The 21,059-nt window shown below is 38.7% G+C and overlaps 1 protein-coding gene across 2 annotated transcripts in view; it reads right to left on the reverse strand.

The window, feature by feature from the left end:
* The window catches only part of LOC124606353 (cyclic GMP-AMP synthase-like), a 353,987-nt gene that overhangs the window by 161,138 nt on the left and 171,790 nt on the right, over positions 1 to 21,059 (reverse strand). For both annotated transcript variants that reach the window (XM_047138335.1, XM_047138334.1), the window contains exons 7-8: positions 19,362 to 19,484; positions 3,772 to 3,897 (exon numbers count right to left, since the gene is read on the reverse strand). In XM_047138335.1, coding sequence (XP_046994291.1) covers positions 3,772 to 3,897; positions 19,362 to 19,484 — 249 coding nt within the window. The remainder of the gene's footprint in view (positions 1 to 3,771; positions 3,898 to 19,361; positions 19,485 to 21,059) is intronic.

Below are 21,059 nucleotides of genomic sequence, written 5' to 3' on the forward strand. Positions count from 1 at the left end.
CAATTACACTCATTGCCATCTCGACACTGGCTTTGAACCATGTTAGGAGATCTGATGGTAAACTTTTTGGTATCAGTTTCGAGATCAATGGACTATTTATTGTTTGCTGCAATGCTTGTATCATCAGCAAACGCAATGAACTTGCGTTTCGTAGATACGTCATTTATGTCTATGAGAAACAGCAGCAGGCCAAGTACAGACTCCTGGTGGCTCCAAGGAGTATTAATGAAGTATTATGGATTCATAGTGATATGACATGAAGACATGTTAGATATTATATGAGGGTTGTTATACTACTGTTAGGGTCATCTGAAGACAATGATGGTTATATGGATTATTCAGTGATGATGTTGATGATGATGATGATGATGATGATGACATGAATTTGATGATGATGAAGTAGTCGGGATTATTATGTGCACTACAATGAAGCTATGGCAAGGGAAATTGTATTATGGATATTAGTAGAGGATGGACATGCAGTCATGTGGAATGGATTGATAGTCAAACACATGTAATTTTGTTAAGGTAATTAATTAAATCACTTGTGCTAAGAGAAAATGTAAATGTGTATAGGCAATGTGTATGTTCTTTAAATGGTCTACACATATAAATAAATATATCTAAAAACAAAGATGACGTGACTTACCAAATGAAAGTGCTGGAACGTCGACAGACACACAAACAAACACAAACATACACACACAATTCTAGCTTTCGCAACCCATGGTTGCTTCGTCAGAAAGAGGGAAGGAGAGGAAAAGAGGAAAGGATGTGGGTTTTAAGGGAGAGGGTAAGGAGTCATTCCAATCCCGGGAGCGGAAAGACTTACCTTGGGGGAAAAAAGGACAGGTATACACTCGCACACACACACATATCCATCCGCACATACACAGACACAAGCAGACATTTGTAAAGCCAAAGAGTTCGGACAGAGATGTCAGTTGAGGTGGAAGTACAGAGGCCAAGAAGTTGAAAGACAGGTGAGGTATGAGCGGCGGCAACTTGAAATTAGCGGAAGTTGAGGCCTGGCGGATAACGAGAGGAGAGGATATACTGAAGGGCAAGTTCCCATCTCCGGAGTTCTGACAGGTTGGTGTTAGTGGGAAGTATCTAGATAACCCGGACGGTGTAACACTGTGCCAAGATGTGCTGGCCGTGCACCAAGGCATGTTTAGCCACAGGGTGATCCTCATTACCAACAAACACCGTCTGCCTGTGTCCATTCATGCGAATGGACAGTTTGTTGCTGGTCATTCCCACATAGAAAGCTTCACAGTGTAGGCAGGTCAGTTGGTAAATCACGTGGGTGCTTTCACACGTGGCTCCGCCTTTGATCGTGTACACCTTCCGTGTTACAGGACTGGAGTAGGTGGTGGTGGGAGGGTGCATGGGACAGGTTTTACAGCGGGGGCGGTTACAAGGGTAGGAGCCAGAGGGTTGGGAAGGTGGTTTGGGGATTTCATAGAGATGAACTAAGAGGTTATGAAGGTTAGGTGGACGGCGGAAAGACACTCTTGGTGGAGTGGGGAGGATTTCATGAAGGATGGATCTCATTTCAGGGCAGGATTTGAGGAAGTTGTATCCCTGCTGGAGAGCCACATTCAGAGTCTGATCCAGTCCCGGAAAGTATCCTGTCACAAGTGGGGCACTTTTGTGGTTCTTCTGTGGGAGGTTCTGGGTTTGAGGGGAAAGAGGAAGTGGCTCTGGTTATGTGCTTCTGTACCAGGTCGGGAGAGTAGTTGCGGGATGCGAAAGCTGTTGTCAGGTTGTTGGTATAATGGTTCAGGGATTCCGGACTGGAGCAGATTCATTTGCCACGAAGACCTAGGCTGTAGGGAAGGGACCATTTGATGTGGAATGGGTGGCAGCTGTCATAATGGAGGTACTGTTGCTTGTTGGTGGGTTTGATGTGGACGGACGTGTGAAGCTGGCCATTGGCCAGATGGAGGTCAATGTCAAGGAAAGTGGCATGGGATTTGGAGTAGGACCAGGTGAATCTGATGGAACCAAAGGAGTTGAGGTTGGAGAGGAAATTCTGGAGTTCTTCTTCACTGTGAGTCCAGATCATGAAGATGTCATCAATAAATCTGTACCAAACTTTGGGTTTGCAGGCCTGGGTAACCAAGAAGGCTTCCTCTAAATGACCCATGAATAGGTTGGCGTACGAGGGGGCCATCCTGGTACCCATGGCTGTTCCCTTTAATTGTTGGTATGTCTGGCCTTCAAAAGTGAAGAAGTTGTGGGTCAGGATGAAGCTGGCTAAGGTAATGAGGAAAGAGGTTTTAGGTGGGGTGGCAGGTGATCGGCGTGAAAGGAAGTGCTCCATCGCAGCGAGGCCCTGGACGTGCGGAATATTTGTGTATAAGGAAGTGGCATCAATGGTTACAAGGATGGTTTCCGGGGGTAACAGATTGGGTAAGGATTCCAGGCGTTTGAGAAAGTGGTTGGTGTCTTTGATGAAGGATGGAAGACTGCATGTAATGGGTTGAAGGTGTTGATCTACGTAGGCAGAGATACGCTCTGTGGGGGCTTGGTAACCAGCTACAATGGGGCGGCCGGGATGATTGGGTTTATGAATTTTGGGAAGAAGGTAGAAGGTAGGGGTGCAGGGTGTCGGTGGGGTCAGGAGAATGATGGAGTCAGGTGAAAGGTTTTGTAGGGGGCCTAAGGTTCTGAGGATTCCTTGAAGCTCCGCCTGGACATCAGGAATGGTTCAAACAATATACAATCTGAGCCCCTAACTTTAATTCAGAACCTGATACATAGGTCATGGGAAACATGATATTTGTGATTATTGCTAACTTATTGTGATTCATAATTTTGATGTTTTACCAAGATGCAAATGTAGTTATACTAAACACTATGCATTAACATTTCAAAATTGTTATTTTAGATACAAATTATGTTTTGAAAGTCCTAGAAGACATTGTTGCAACTCAAAATCAGTTCAAATTACTTACAAATTTCTACATAACTTTTGATTGTATAAATCTGTTAATATTCTGTCAAAGAGTCAGGGAGAATGATAGCAGGAAAACAACTGTGTGATTAAAAAGTAAATTAATTTATTTCTGTACTAATTGCTTAAGACATCTATTTATATAATTTTTTTATATAAATATGTTTTGCTATGTAATTTTGCTTGTGTAAAACCTGTAATCAAATCCTGGAGTAACAAATTTTGTGTTCAAACTGTGAAAAATGAACAACTATTAATTATAATTTCAGTTATGCATTAAGCTAAAAAATACTGTGAAGTGTTAAATGTTATTTATACAACGACTAGCAATGCCTGTCAAGTTAGTCCAATTATAGCCATAGTTAAGTTAGATAGTCTTTGTTGGGCATTGCCAGAAATGTGTAAAGTAATGTTTCTCTGTGACTGATACAATTCACAATAAATGGAGAATAATTTAAAACTGCATTTGCATTCATTAAAGTTACTCAATATCAAGACAGAGTTATAGTTCCAACAGATGAGTATATTTTTTTAAATTTTTTTTAGTTGTGCTCTTACCATTCAAACTTACATTGTTGGTAATCAACATTGACTGTTGTTTCAATAGAGTCACCTGTAGTTTGCAAAGTTCATTATTCTAAACGACTAAAATCTCCATATTTATTTATTTTCAAATGTTATATGTCACAATTTGCACATGTATGACTACACACACCACAACACCATTATGTCAAGGGATGAAACTGACAACTTGTATTAGATGTCAGTAGATTCATTTGAACCATTAATTTATATACAACCACGCTTACCTCAATGAAAGTCTTGCCCAAACTTTTTTGCCAATATTTTTTACCATTTGCATGAGTCTTCCACAAAAACATAGTTTTTATACAATAGCTTGAAATTCCTTTCCATTTTCGAATATCTCTGAGTTTCTAGAAAAGAAAATGGACAATTACTTATTCTGTTCAGCAAATAACAAAAGCAGAAAATAGAATGTCGCAGCTGAGGAGAGGCAGTCCTGTGATATAAAACACTAACAATATTAATCACTGTATCAACAACCATGAACAATGCACTTTCAATCTGGAGCGAATTGCACATGGTGTAATATAACCATATTATAGTGTTACATATTATTCCAGAAGAGATATATAGATCCCTGAGTATTCTTTCTAACGAATAATACATGTGAATGAAAGCCATAAAACAAGTTACTGTAAAGCAGTACACAGTTATTTTGCAGATTTGTTATTTTTATCTGCATATAAAGAACTACACCAAGGGATGAGGCTTATCATCAAGGTTGGACAGTGATCAAAGTAACTTCATGACAAGAAGTACCTGCAAAGAAGTGGACATAAAATCTCCTAGCATTGAAAGCCTAATTTGGAGAAGTGCAACATCCCTAAGGAAGATATGTGAGACTGATTGCAGAAAGGGACCTTCCATCAAAAATTTTTGATCTTGAGCTATTGTGATGTTTAGTTTCAGCAATAAATTCTGAGGTGTTGGTTAAAAAAAAAGAAAAAGGAAAAAAGAATCTGTCTCTAAATTTGAGCAAGTTCTGACATGATGAATATTGGTGTTGGAAAATAGGAGTTTTGAGACAATGTGTTTTAAAGATTCCCTTCAAATGGCACAGCCTTTTTAAGTTAGCATTACACATAAAGTGGTTAACCCCTCCAGACTTATAAAGCACATTATATGCACTGGCAGAGGGCTGCAGATAATCAGTGTGGGAGATGATAGGACAGAGGGGGTGGAAACTGTTTGGTGGAGGGTGTGGGAACAATATGTTACCATCGATTGAGGCTGGGATAATTACAGGAGCAGAGAATGTGTTGTAAGGATAACTCCCATCTGCACAGCTCAGAAAAGGGGCTGCTGGAGGGGAGGACCCAGACGGCTCGGGTAGTGAAGGAGCCATTGAAATCCAGCGTGGTATATTCAGCTGCATGTTGTGCCACAGCGTGGTCTACTATGCTCGTAGCCACAGTTGGGAAGTTGATATTCAACCTGCTGGACAGCTGGTTAGTAGTCATACCAATATAAAAAGCTGTGCAATGATTGCAGTAGAGCTGGTGAATGAGATGGCTGCTTTCACAGGTGGCCTGGGCCCTATTGGAGTAGAACAAACCTGTGAAAGGACTGGAATTGGAAGCGCTGGGTGGGTTTTGCACCCGGATCTTCCAGAGGGATATGATCACTGTGGTAAGTGTGGTAAGGGGTTGGGACTGGAAGTGGTGTAGGGATAGACTAGGATATTGTCGTGCTTGGGTGGATGAAAGAACACTACTTTAGGTGGCATGGGAAGTATCTCAGGTAGGAATCTCTTATTTCAGGGCATGGTGATAGGTAATTAAAGCTCTGGCAAAGGATGTGGTTCAATTGTTGCAGTTTGAGGGGTAACTGGGTGACAAAGGGGACACTCCTTTGTGGCTGTTTCTTGTGGGTGGTAGGTGGATTGGGGGCATGAGTCAAAATGGCATGGGAGATCTTTTTGCGGACTAGGCCTGGAGGATAGTCCCTGTTTGTGAAGGCCTTGGTGAGACCCTCAGCATATGTTTTTGTCAATGCAGATATGCTGTCCCTGGGCGCCACGTTGTATGGGAGGGGTTTCTTGGTGTGAAAGGGATGACCGCTGTCAAAATGCAGGTACTGTTGGCAGCTGGTGGGTTTAATGTAGATGGAGTCATCAGAGAGGAGGAGGTCAACATCTAGGAGGGTGGCATAGGATAAATTTACATTCTGATGTTAACTTTCAAACATTTTAGAAGTTACAATGTAGGCGTTGTATAAGTACTGGGTCCTGGTGTGTGTCATACATACAATCTTTAATGCATGATTCGTAGTTTTCTTGGCAGGTACATCCAGAATCAACATCAATGGCAAAAAAGCATAAGCATTTCATCATTACAAGTAGTACAGCATGTTGAGTAACACTGCTGACAGCTCAAAATAGATCTACAGGGGACCAAACAGTGAGGTCATCAATCCCATAGGATTAGGGAAGAATGGGGAAGTTAGTCAATCATGCCCTTTCAAAGGAACCATCCCAGCATTTGCCTGAAGGAATTTAGGGTAATTATGGGAAACCTAAATCAGGATGGCCAGATGTGGGTTTGAACCATGGTCCTCCCAAATCACATTATGAGTCCAATGTGCTAACCACTGAGTCACCTCACTTGGTCAAAAAATAAATCTGTTAAAAATGTTTGATACTGCAGTAGTCAAATATTATTTTTTTCCTTTTCTGCTTGTAATCTGAATTTCCATAATGAATAGTTCTTGATGCGAAAAAAACCTTTTCTTATAGCGTTGTGATAAATGTTACATATGCTTTTACCCATTGAGGAAAATTTGTCTGGGTCCTTGTTACCAGATTTGGGAATTGTTGTGAAAGTTACAAAAGCTCTTAGCTCAAGAACATCAAACATCATGAACAAAAGATAGGAAAGTACTATTATTTTACCAATTTTATGTTTGACCACTGTAGAATCTCATTCAAAATCTCTTGAGTAAAAAGTAAATGTTATGTTGTCTTGTTTTTCACGCTAGTCCATGGTTAAGCTTTTCTCCATTTGAAGCTGTTTCTCCATCCAAAAAAGTAAGAATGGCAGCAATATGACTGTAAATAAATTAATCATATTCACCTGTTTATATGTCCAAGGCATCATAATCATCATCATCATCATCATCATCATAATCATCATTCACATCCATTTTTAATTTTTATCATCATAATATTCTGGATTAGTTTCACTGACATCAAAAATTCATTCAGTAGTTCTTCCAAACACATTTCAATGTTTGGTTCACTTACTCTCAGCATGATAGACTAACCAGTCTGTTCAGACTGTTTTGAATGGTGAGATGGATCTGGTAGAGGCTCCATATGGTTCAAATTAATTACGGAACACTGTCACTAATAGCTATAATATATTACACCCTTATTATTGCAATAAACATAAAATACTGATAAACACATCTGACTAAGAATTATCAAGTAATCAAATGATGGAATAGCACTACACATTCACAGTGAGAAGCCAGCACTCCAGCTGAAAGGTACATGGAGGAAAAAGGTGAATTGACCCCAGAAGAAAAGATGATGTGTTTCAGGAAGATCAACAGCTGTCCCTCAGATGCATGATACTAGTTAAGGGTTAAGCTGCTAGGGACAGATGAATAGCAGCTATATAGTAAAATGGAAGTGGCAGCATAATTTCTCAAAGTATCAGTGTTCTTACTATTTACTTGGTTAAAATTAAAAACCATAACACTGAATAGAATTAAGCAGCATGCTGATAGTTTATTGATTCAAAAATATACAGATTAAGTTTCTCCCATATCCCTTAAGGTTCTCAGCCTGTATTGGATCTAAAGAATATGATTAGCAAATAAATGAATGACAACTGAAAACTAGGTACTATTATCATGATAAAACAAGGGGAGTACATATATATTAAACTCAGCAAAAAATGAAATTAATAAGTAAATAAATAAAGTAAGAATGTTACAAGACTACATCAAGATAAGAACATCCTGATCAATTTTTTTATTTATTTTTTGTAATTTTTTGGAATCATATGGACTGAACATCCAGTTTGATATGTAAAACAATAACGAAGATGTGAATTCAAGGCAGAGGGAGCACCATTCTACAGTCAATAAAATCATTTGAACTTTATTTTGTGGATGCTGTTGTTGTTGTTGTTGTGGTCTTCAGTCCTGAGACTGGTTTGATGCAGCTCTCCATGCTACTCTATCCTGCACAAGCTTCTTCATCTCTCAGTACCTACTGCAACCTACATCCTTCTGAATCTGCTTAGTGTATTCATCTCTTGGTCTCCATCTACGATTTTTACCCTCCATGCTGCCCTCCAATACTAAATTGGTGATCCCTTGATGCCTCAGAACATGTCCTACCAACCGATCCCTTCTTCTAGTCAAGTTGTGCCACAAACTCCTCTTCTCCCCAATCCTATTCAACACCTCCTCATTAGAAGTAGATTTAATTACACAAAGAAAATATATAAAAATAATTTTAAGGAAGTACTAAAATATGTTATTATTTGACTTGAGTTAATTATTGAGTGAAGTGCCAGGATATATCTTTGTGTAAGGAAAATGAGAGTCTTTGGTAGGTGTAGACAGGACACAACAAATTTTCAATAGGAAATTGAAAAATAATGTAGGAAAGTCATCGAAAAGGAAGAAAGTTTTTGTTGTTAGGCAGTTCTCATGCCAGAGGTGTAGGCCAACTTCTGCAGGAGGAATTAGGACCAGAATGCCAGGTCACAAATTTTTTCAAACCAAGTGCTAGTATGGATCAGGTGACAGAGGATTTAGGTTCACTCTGTAAAGAATTTACCAGGGAAGACACCATGGTTATTGTGGGAGGGCCAGGGAACGGTATCGACAGAGATCCTGGGTACAGTATAGAGTGTGACCTGGTAAAGATTGCGTCAGCATCGAGACATACCAATGTTGAATTTGTATCTGTCCTGAGCTGCCATGACTGGCCTAATTTGAACTCTTCTGTTGGGAAAGTTAATTTGGTGTTGGAACGACTGCTTGGGTCGGGTGCAGGGGCTCATATTGGTGTGGTTCCTGTTGATTCTCTCAGTAGGTGGGACTATACCAGGCACAGCCTACATCTCAACAGGAAAGGGAAGGGTAAGCTGGCTGGGGTAATAGCAGGAAATATAAGGGGGGGAGGCACTGCCATGAATGGTAAAATACCAGTGGTTACAGGTGTTGGAGCAGCGCCATTTTTAGGATAGGTAAGACAGAAAGATGTCAAGTTCTACAAGAGGTCGGGATTGAAACAATTCTTCAGTTTAGGCAAGAAATTAAACAGCACAATTCTAGCACACTGGATCACCAATCACAGCTGTCAATTATAAATTTTCACCAATCACCAGAAATTTTATCTCCACCAAGTTGTATCTCAGTCCTAGGTAATTGCATTGATGAATTAAAGTCACCCAACCCAGTTGACATAATCTGCCTCTCCGAACACCATGTGACCACTGGAATAGGAACTAGGCCTAAGCACAATGAGAAACTCAGACAGGAGAGTACTGCAAATGTTAGAATAAGGAAAGGTTCTCATAAAAGTATAATTAAAAATAATGTAAGTATATTTCATCAAAATATTGGGAGTTTAAAGAATAAAATAGATGAGCTTCTGGTTTGTTTAGAAGATTTAGAAGCTGAGGATGAAATAGATATACTATGCCTGTCTGAGCATCACATTGTTACTGATATGGATAAGGTAAATGTAAGTGGATATAAGCTCTCTGCACATGTAATTAGAGAAAATATGGAGAAAGGAGGAGTTGCCATATATGTCAAAAGTTATCATTGTGCAAAAAGTATAGAAACAAAAAAGTTTTATGTAGAGAAACATGTAGAAGCATGTGCCTGTGAGCTTAAATTAAATAAAGGCACATTTATAATTGTAGCTGTATATCAGTCCCCATCAGGAAATTTTCATCAATTTCTGAAAAATTTGGACTCCTTGTTGTGTTATCTGTCAGACAGGGGGAAGCAAATTATTATTTGTGGGGACTTCAATGTAGATTCTCTAAAAGAGGGTAATAGGAAAAATGACCTTGAAGTATTGCTCGGTTCTTTCAATTTGACACCCGTTATTGATTTTCCTACTCGGGTGGTAAAGGATAGCAGCTCACTGATAGATAACTTCTTTATAGAGCAAGATAAGTTTAACCAGATAAATACTCAGCCTGTTGAGAATGGTCTTTCTGATCATGGTGCACAGCTAGTTACAATATATGACATAGCTCCATTCAGCAGTACGAAACAGTCCTCCAAAGTAGTACGTTCAGTCAACGATTTAAAAATTGCAAATTTAAGGGAAAGCCTATAGCAGTTAGACTAGGGTGATGTGTACCATGAACCTGATGCCAATTTAAAATATAATTTATTTTATGACACTTTTGTAAATGCATTTGAAAACTGCTTCCCCAAGAAAATAGTTAAATATACTCGTAAGAAACCATGTAACAAACCACGGCTTACTAAGGGTATAAAAATATCTTGTAACCAGAAAAGGGAAATGTATCTGACAGCAAGAAAGAGTAGTGACCCAGAAACTATCAAACATTATAAAAACTACTGTGCTATATTAAGAAAAGTTATTAAAAAATCCAGAAGTATCATGTCTGAAATCAGCAACTCTGATAATAAAATTAAAACAATTTGGAATATTATTAAAAGAGAAACAGGTCAACCAAGAGCACAGGAAGACAGTATTACCATCAAATTGAATGAAAACTTTATGAACAAAAAGTCAGAAGTTGAAAACATTTTTAATAATCATTTTCTAAATGTTGTGGATATAGTAGGATCCAGGTGTACATTAGAAGATGCTAGGCAGTTAATGGAAGAGGCCATGCCCATGCAATTTGATACAATTGAAATCTCACCCACTTCTCCCTCTGAAATTAGGAAAATAATAAACTTGCTTAAAAGCAAAAACTCACATGGAATTGATGGCATTTCCAGCAAAATACTAAAAGCTTATTCTCACAGATAAGTAAGATTCTCAGCCACCTGTGTAATAGCTCTCTGGAACAGGGTACTTTCCCTGATAGACTGAAATAAGCTATTGTTATACCTTTGCATAAAAAAAGGGATGGATCTGATGTCAAGAATTACCGTCCAATCTCCCTTCTAACAGCTTTATCCAAAAATTTTGAGAAAGTAACGTATTCAAGAGTAGCTTCACATATCTGTAAAAATGAAGTACAAACAAAATGTCAGTTTGGTTTCCAGAAAGGTTTTTCAACAGAAAATGCCATATATGCTTTCACCAATCAAATTTTGAATGATCTGAATAACCGAACACCACCCATTGGGATATTTTGTGACCTTTCAAAGGCTTTTGATTGTGTAAATCATGAAATTCTGCTAGACAAGCTCAAGTATTGTGGCATGAGAGGGACAGTGCACAAATGGTTTAATTCATACCTAACCGGAAGAGTGCAGAAAGTTGAACTAAGCAGTTCTCACAATATCCAAAGATCAGCACATTCCTCAAACTGGGGAACTATCAAGAATGGGGTTCCACAAGGGTCAGTCTTGAGTCCTTTGTTGTTCTTAATATATATTAATGACTTTCCATTCTATATTCATGAAGAGGCAAAGTTAGTTCTCTTTGCTGATGATACAAGTATAGTAATCACACCTGACAAACAAGAATTAACTGATGAAATTGTCAATAATGTCAGAAAATTACGAAGTGGTCCCGTGTAAACAGACTCTCACTGAATTTTGATAAGATACAGTACATACAGTTCCGTACAGTAAATGGTATGACGCCATTAATAAATATAGACCTTAATCAGAAGCATATAGCTAAGGTAGAATATTCAAAATTTTTAGGTGGTCCATTGATGAGAGATTAAATTGGAAGAAACACATTGATGATCTGCTGAAATGTTTGAGTTCAGCTACTTATGCAATAAGGGTCATTGCAAATTTTGGTGATAAACATCTTAGTAAATTAGCTTACTATGCCTATTTTCACTCATTGCATATGGTTTCATATTTTGGGGTAATTCATCACTGAGGAATAAAGTATTTATTGCACACAAGCGTGTAATCAGAATAATAGCTGGAGTCCACCCAAGATCATCCTGCAGACATTTATTTAAGGATCTACGGATATTCACAGTAGCTTCTCATTATATATACTCTCTTATGAAATTTGTTATTAACAACCCAACCCAATTCAAAAGTAATAGCAGTGTGCATAACTACAATACTAGGAGAAAGGATGATCTTCACTATTCAAGATTAAATCTAATTTTGGCACAGAAAGGGGTGGATTATACTGCCACTAAAGTCTTTGGTCACTTACCAAATAGTATCAAAAGTCTGACAGATAACCAACAAGTATTTAAGAAGAAATTAAAAGAATTTCTGAATGACAACTCCTTCTACTCCGTGGAGGAATTTTTGGATATAAATTACGAAAAAAAGAAAAAAACAAAAAAACGTTGTTATATTAACTTAATTATGTTGTTAAATTAACTTAATTATGTCATGTATTGGAAAATTTGACTCATTCCACATCATTACGAAATATCGTATTCATGATCCATGGAACTGGTATTAATCTAATCCAACCTAATCTAATCTTTGGGTGTATGTTTATGTTCCATGTTTTGTTCTCTAAAGAAAATTGTATTAGATTGCCAGTGAAGTGCAGTATTACCAACTACACACATCAAGAAAAGTTTTGCATCACCCCAGCTCCCAGAAATCCTGGAGATAGACACTGACTGTAGATATATTGTATCACAGACAAAGTTCCTTTGACTGTTCAGAGATGCTACTAAACCCAATGAAAGATGTAAACAACTGTGCACAAGCAGCGCACATGAGATGGAGGGGGTCCGACAGCCAATCAATTCCAGTCATTCCACCAGGAAGAAAGTACACGGCTCATGTTGTTCGCAGTTCAATCCTGCCTTGATGGTCAATACCAGGATGCAATCATGTCCAGATTCTTATTTTGTGCCAGGATGGGCTCTCAACATGGGAAATGTCCAGGTGTCTCAGAGTGAACCAAAGCAATGTTGTTCAGACATGGAGGAGATTCAGAGAGACAGGAACTGTCGATAACATACCTCGCTCAGGCTGCCCAAGGGCTACTACTGCAATGGATGACTGCTACCTATGGATTATGGCACAGAGGAACCCTGACAGCAAAGCTACCATGTTGAATAATGGTTTTTGTGCAGCCACGGGACGTCATATTACAACTCAAACTGTGTGCTATTGGCTGCATGATGCACAACTTCACTCCTGATGTCCATGGCGAGATCCATCTATGCAGCCATGAGTCCAAGCAGTGCAGTACAGATGGGCCCAACAACATGTCGAATGGACAGCTCAGGATTGGCATTACATTCTCTTCACCAATGAGTGTCACATATGCCTTCAACCAGACAATTGTCAGAGAAGTGTTTGGAGGCAACCCGGTCAGGCAGAATGCCTTAGACACACAGTCCAGTGAGTGCAGCAAGGTGGAGGTTCCCTGCTGTTTTGGAGTGGCATTATGTGGGCTGGACGTATGCCGCTGGTAGTCATGGAAGGTACCGTAATGGCCGTACGATATGTGAATGCCATCCTCCGAATGATAGACCAACCATATCAGTAGCATGTTGGTGAGGCATTCATCTTCATGGAGAATAATTCATGCCCCCATCATGCACATCTTGTGAATGACTTCCTTTGGGATAACAATATCACTCGACTAGAGTGGTCAGTATGTTCTCCAGACAGGAATCCCGTCGAACATGCCCGGGATGGATTGAAAAGGGCTGTTTATGGATGACGTGACCCACCAACCACTCTGAGGGAACTACTCCAAATCCCAATTGAGGAGTGGGACAATCTGGACCAACAATGCCTTGATGAACTTGTGGATAGTATGCCAAGACAAATACTGGCATGCATCAATGCAAGAAGACATGCTACTGGGTATTAAAGGTACTGATGTGTAAAGCAGTCTGGACCACCACCTCTGAAGGTCTCTCTGTATGGTGGTACAACATGGAATGTGTAGTTTTCATAAGAAATAAAAAGGGCGGAAATCTCTTGTCCAATTTTGTGAACAGGTTCCAGAACTCACAGAACTGTGATGACGCAAAACTTTTTTTGTTGTGTGTAGTTTATGTTTTGTGGTGGATGTCAATTATTCCCCAACGTGGTGACCCCACTTCTGAACAGAGCTTCACTTTTTGGCATCTTTAGAGTGACACAATGGAAATCATTAGAAACACTGCCACGTAGACAGAAGTTTCACCTGTGCCTACAGCAGGCAACTTTTTCTCCACCAACTGCTGTCCCTGTCATCTCCAGCTTCGACAACTCCAAAAGAAATTTCAGCATAAAGTAGCCTCTTTTCTGACCTACAAGAGCAAAGATATCATGTACTGAAATTGACACCATATTTACGTTGCATGGATTTGTATTGGACTCAGAGTAATTTACTTTAATTAATTCTCAATTGTACTTAAATAAGAATGAACAGTAGGATGAAATTTTGCACTAGCAGTCTTATATTATGTTTAAAGAGGCTGTCCTCCAGTAGTTTGTCAACACTGGAACTGCACCTCCAGAACGTCTTTGACAGTGAGACATATTTGGGTGAATCCCCATCTCGGATCCTATGATTGCTACATGCACTGGCAGATATTGAACTTCTTGTGGAGGCATCTTTAAAAATATTTTGACTGCAGAGACTCCCAAAAAATTTGAGGGCATTTTAATTGTTTTTTTTTTTTTTTTTTAATATCTATAGACTGAAGAATTGGTGAGGAAAGCTGATGCAGTGGCTACTGCATATGTGGAAAACAGTCAATGTGCAGCCATAAAGGAAGTTATGGGTGGAGGCCCCAACACACACATTAATGCTATGGTGTACATCAAATAGCACTTGCCAAGAGAGGCATCTTTAGAGAGCTTAACCAATGAGCTCATGTGACTGAATGCTAAACTGAACAGTCAGGAAGAGAAGGTAACTAATCAGCAATGAAACAAAGAACAGCAAAAAGAACACTTGGTCTTGATTTCAAAAATGTTTTTGGGCAGTGGCAAAGCAGTGCACAAGGCCCTGCACTCACCCAAACCTGATCAGAGAGTGCCAATAAGTGCACATGCTCATCAGAATTGTTCACAGCTCCTGCAGTACAAATTAAATGCAACTTTGACTGCTGTTTACCAGTTCTTTGAGGCTTTTTGTCACAGAAAAGAAGTCTAATTCATTATTCTTGATTGACACAGGATGTTACATCAGTGTCTTTTCCCAATCAGAGAGCAAACGCCAAAAGAATACAAAAGTATCTATCCTCGTGGCAGTTGCTGACATAGACGTTTCTTGTGGCTGATGCGAATGGACCAATAACAGAAGCCAATTCTTTAAGACATTTTTCTGTTGTGCCCAACTTAGTTAATAAGTGTCTCATTAAAGGGCCTATCACTCCAAAACTTATTAACACATCAGAATGCAATATTCTTGATGCCCAAGCAATGGACTGTGCAATGGTATTTGGGCAAACCACATATACTGTGTCAGTATGTCACATCCTGGATTTGTGTCCATCTTAATGCGAAGTGCATACATATGTATTACATGAGAAGCCACTGGTTTCTCCTGTGCACATTTCTTTAAAGATTTTGGAGTTGAAGGATCAATGTATGCCACTTAGAGTCCAAATTGATGAGTGGAAAAGGATGTGGGGGGAAGAAAAAGAGGCAGTGACAAACTCACATATGCAAAATTTGACTTGGAGCAGGCACAGCAGGAGATACAATACTTCTGCAATGCACAGGCTTGCAGGATGTAGAGCATTCCCCCCACACCCCCCACACCCCTCCCTCAACCCCCACCCCCACCCCCACCTTTTCATCTTCTGCCATCAAGGCTAGGAAGGCAGAAGATAATTACCTGCCCAGCTGTTGTTACAACAGTTCCCAGCACTGATGACACACTGGTGGCAAATGATAGATGTTGCCAATCCATTTTTCATCAAATCAGGACAACTCCACAACAAACTATATAGGCAGCCAAGGAAGAATCTAAACGATGATTGCTGAAGGATCTGTATCTCATTCTCACAGTGCTTGGTCATCTCCGTTACAGGTGGTTAAAAAATAACAGTAAACTGAGAATGTGTAGTGACTACAGAGAATAGAAATCTCATGCCATACCTGTTGGATATCCAACTCCAAATGTAACAGATTTTACCAGCAACTTTTCAGCTGCACATTTCTTTACTCTGAACAATTGTGCAAAAGCTTTTGCATAAATTCTGATGGGCCATAAAGACAAAACGTAAACTTCTGTAACAACACCATTCAGACTATTTGAGCACAATTTAATGTCTCCTGTTCTATTAAATGCAGGCCATTGTATGCATGAGGTACTCTATGGTCTCTCTTGATGACCTATTATGTTATGACAGGTTATGGTGATGACATCTTAATCTTTTCCTCGCAACAAGAAGAATCTTAGGAGAATGTCTGTGCAGTGTTTCAGGATTGGAAAGCCATGGGATAATGGTTAAAGTTGATAAACAAGTTTTTATGAAGAAGGAAGTTCCTTTCCCAGGATACATTTATCACACAATGGCATACCATCAACACTTGGAAAAGTATTTGATATCATGCAGATGTCCTTTCCTGATACTTTCAGAAGGCTTCATTATTTTCTAGATATGCTGAATGAACTATTATTGCAGGCAACTTACAATATTAGCTCAGATTCAAGAGCCTCTCAACGATCTGCTGAAGGACAGAAACATGTTGGGAACAAGAAGATTCTTGGACTCCTGTGGGAATGAGAGCTTATGAGGATTTAAAAAGTGCACTTACTCATGCTTCATTACTGACATATCCAATTCCTAATGCTCCCAACACCCTGTTGGTAGATGCTTGCCAAACAGCCATAGGAGCAGTCTTGCACAATCAATATCTGGAGGGTGGCAGCCATTGACTTTCTTCTCCAACAGCTTGTCGATACAACAACAATCGTGGAGCACCTTTGATTAAGATCTTCTAGCTATTTATTTAGTGGTGAAACATTTCCGCCATTGGTTGGAAGGTGACATTTTTTCTGATTCCACTGATTGTAAGCCAATGACATCTATCTTCAAAGGAATCAAAGATCTTAATTCTCCATGGCAGGTGCACCCTGCAGAACTAATTGTCTGATTTTCCATTGATATTCATCATTTTACCATTTCGCATGTGGATATTGTAAGCCCTCTCCCTCCACTTGATGGGTACCATTTGTTGGTTGACATGACAGACCAATAAGAGGGTGGTGAAATGTATGCCCTGAACATTAAATAAAGATGATATTAGCTTGCTTTGCAGAATATTGGTCTTTTGCACTACCACTGGTTTTACTGGAATCACACACACCTGTAAAAGAGGACATGAGTTGCACTGCTGTACAGCTGTAATATTGTGAATTGTTGAAAATACCTTGTGATTTCTTCTCACCCTCACCCTACCTAGTTTTCGGACTGGAGGTATGCAGAATTTTTCCACAACCTACAGACATATAAGCACTGTCTGACATGAAAAACCCCTATATTTCACAGTGTAAGGCCCATCTTTTCAAATAAATACTTTAATACACATAACTTTGTTTGGATCAGAGATGATACAGTCAGGCCATCACTTTTTTTTGCATTCCTTTTAGGTTTTCAACATGGAGACAAAGTGTTTATTATTGAGAGAAATGGCAAGACTGACAGTGTAATGCCAGATTGCCTAACATCTGCTTATGAGGTAGATAAACTGACCCTAAGACTTATCTTGGAAGAAAGATTAAGGAAAGGCAAACCTACGTTTCTAGCATTTGTAGACTTAGAGAAAGCTTTTGACAATGTTGATTGGAATACTCTCTTTCAAATTATGAAGGTTGCAGGGGTAAAATACAGGGAGCGAAAGGCTATTTACAATTTGTGCAGAAACCAGATGGGTTATAAGAGTCGAGGGGCATGAAGGGGAAGCAGTGGTTGGGAAGGGAGTGAGACAGGGTGGTAGCCTATCCCTGATGTTATTCAATCTGTATATTGAGCAAGCAATAAAGGAAACGAAAGAAAAGTTCGGAGTAGGTATTAAAATCCATGGAGAAGAAATAAAAACTTTGAGGTTCACCGATGACATTGTACTTCTGTCACAGACAGCAAAGGACTTGGAAGAGCAGTTGAACAGAATGGACAGTGTCTTGAAAGGAGGGTTTAACATGAACATCAACAAAAGCAAAACGAGGATAATGGAATGTAGTCGAATTAAGTCGGGTGATGCTGAGGGAATTAGATTAGGAAATGAGACACTGAAAGTAGTAAAGGAGTTTTGCTATTTGGGGAGCAAAATAAGTGATGATGGTCAAAGTAGAGAGGATATAAAATGTAGACTGGCAAAGGCAAGTAAAGCATTTCTGAAGAAGAAAAATTTGTTAACATCGAGTATAGATTTAAATGTCAGGAAGTCGTTTCTGAAAGTATTTGTATGGAGTATAGCCATGTATGGAAGTGAAACATGGACGATAAATAGTTTAGACAAGAAGAGAATAGAAGCTTTCAAAATGTGGTGCTACAGAAGAATGCTGAAGATTAGATGGGTAGATCACATAACTAATGAGGAGGTATTGAATAGAATTGGGAGAAGAGGAGCTTATGGCACAACTTGACTAGAAGAAGAGATCGGTTGGTAGGACATGTTCTGAGACATCAAGGGATCACCAATTTAGTATTGGAGAGCAGCGTGGAGGGTAAAAATCGTAGAGGGAGACCAAGAGAAGAATACACTAAGCAGATTCAGAAGGATGTAGGCTGCAGTAGGTACTGGGAGATGAAGAAGCTTGCACAGGATAGAGTAGCATGGAGAGCTGCATCAAACCAGTCTCAGGACTGAAGACCACAACAAGCAATAAAGGGGGCCCCTATTAGACTTTCTGGAAAACTGAAAAGGTTTGCTGATAAATTAATGGGTACTGCCATTCAACAGCCCTGCAAAAAAGGATGGGGGAGGGGGGCTGATGAGATGGACTCCAATTAATAATTGAGTTGAGTATCAGGAGCTCAATCACAGATTACTAAGATTAAAATAATATATCTTTGAGTATGTATGATAACTGAGGTTCCTTGATTCTTTAGCATATTAGCTGGTTTTCGGTGTTTTGTGCCTTGAAGAATATTGAATCAGATTGCTAATGAAGTGCAATATTATCAGCTAGTTTATGTTTTATGGTGAATGTAATAAATTCCCCAAAACAGCACCAAAGAGCTTACTATTGCTTCTATGTAAGATTTTCAATTTATCTTACAAAACAAATTCATAATTAGTGGTAAAAATTCAGATTTTCAGCTGTAAATGTCATATTTCTATGGCACATACCAGAAAAGTTTTACAACTGAACTAGCCACTTTAAGAGCTATATGCCATTCTATACATAAATGTATCAAACACCACTCAGCCAAAATTGGTCCCTGTAAACGTGGGAAAAATTACAAAATAAACTACCCAGTCATACCAAAACAATGAAAAGTGATCATCATTCACAAATGCCTTTAAGATACATCTTATAGAGAAACTGTACTATGGTGTAAATGAATATTTTGCAGCCAAAAGACAAAAAGTATATATATTGTGTGCATGTAAACATATATGAACAGCCCCTTCTGTTTAAATGATTCTTGCATATTTAAATTCTGTTCTCCTGGCATCTCACAACATTCTACTCATGATATATCTATCCTCAAATTATTGTTATCATAATATTGTAATATGATTTGGTGTAACAGTACATCACAACATTGCAGATATTCACAAGAATATTTACCTTAATCAGTTTTAGTACAGGCTTCATCTGATTAGTATCAAGAAGCAGATGTTTCTCCTGGTGCCAGAAACATATTCGAAAATCTGTGCCATAGTCACTGGATTTGGGAACTGCATACCATTTCTACAACACATAGTAGACAATGACACACCAATTACTGAATGGTAAAAGGAAAGACTTCAGTAGCAAAGGACAAAGCAAAACTGTTTTTAGGAACATCCATTGTCAACTCTTGTTGACCAACAATGCGTACTTTTCACCCACTGCCTAGTTTCCCAAATCTATGATACAAACCAGTACCCTCATTGCCACTCAGCTATCCCACCCCATTAACACCTGAATCTCTCTTCTTGTCACTGTTTATACCACCTCCAACACACCAATATCTTCCATACTCAATGCCTTGTTACTGTTGTATACAACTTCTCCAAATGTCATACCAACTCCAAGCACATGATCTCATTCTTATACAGCTGACCAAATAGAGCCTTGTCTATAACTACTTCTACTTTGAGGAGAAAATATAGAAACAAATCTGTGCTATGGCCATAGAAATTTATATGGCATACTTATATGTCAATCTGTTTATGGACTGTCTAGATGAAACCTTCTTAAAAACCCAACATCCTAATTCTCTTATCTGGTTTACATTTGCTGATGATTTCTTCATCATCTAGAAACAATGATACTCTACCCTTGTTTTTTCACAGTCTCAAAATCTTCTCTCTTATTTGCTTCATGTAGACCTCTTCATTCCAACTTCCTTCACATTGGCCCTCAACTTCCTGATAGCTCCATAAACATTCTGTTCATATTAAGCCCACCAAACACCAACAGGACCTCCATTTTTAAATGTTCCATCCCTTCTAGACTAAACTGTTGAGCCCATATAGTCTGGCAACCTGTGGACAATGCATCTGTTGTGAAATTTATTTATTGCAATATGCATTCCAGAGATCCATTTTTGCATACTAACACGTTGATGTAGAATGATCCAAAACATTTAATTCATTATTATTTGTTTCCACCAGGACAATAAACAAAGATTAAGAATACAAATTGAAAATAATAATATAATCACAATCAGTAAGTTGTAATTACACTCACAAAGAAAGGTTAAGATACAAGTTTAAGATTGTATCGAAACAATATTTTTACAGGGTAAAAAGTTACCATTTTCTTGACTTACAGATCACCAATTAATCTAATTACAGCAGCAAGATATATTGAATCAGGAATATACAATAATACATGGTAAAAATAATCTTAGCTATGTCTGCTACGGAATTCTTCTGGAAAACAGAAATATTTTTCAAGCAAGAATCCCTATAGTTTACTTTTGAATAGTACTTTATTACCTCATAGACTATATTACTATGAAGTGCATTGAACACATCTGTGTTTGTGTATTTTACACTTTTTTGCACCTGAGACAAATTTTTCAAGTCACAGTGTATGTCACATTTCCTTCTTGCATTATGATGACATTATGTTTGATTCATTTTATATTGAGCATGAATGTCATGATTGAAAAGAGATATTGTGAAGTAGTGCTTAGCATTCCTATTTGCTTACAAAGGTTGTGACATGAGGTTCTTGGAGACACTTTGCACAAAATTTGGACAGCCTTTTTCTGACTTGTAAGGCCCTCTTTTTAACACTGGTGAATTGCCCCAGAAGATTATTCCATAACATATA

Source organism: Schistocerca americana, chromosome 3 (assembly GCF_021461395.2).
Source record: "Schistocerca americana isolate TAMUIC-IGC-003095 chromosome 3, iqSchAmer2.1, whole genome shotgun sequence".
In the NCBI taxonomy this organism is placed as follows: domain Eukaryota; kingdom Metazoa; phylum Arthropoda; class Insecta; order Orthoptera; family Acrididae; genus Schistocerca; species Schistocerca americana.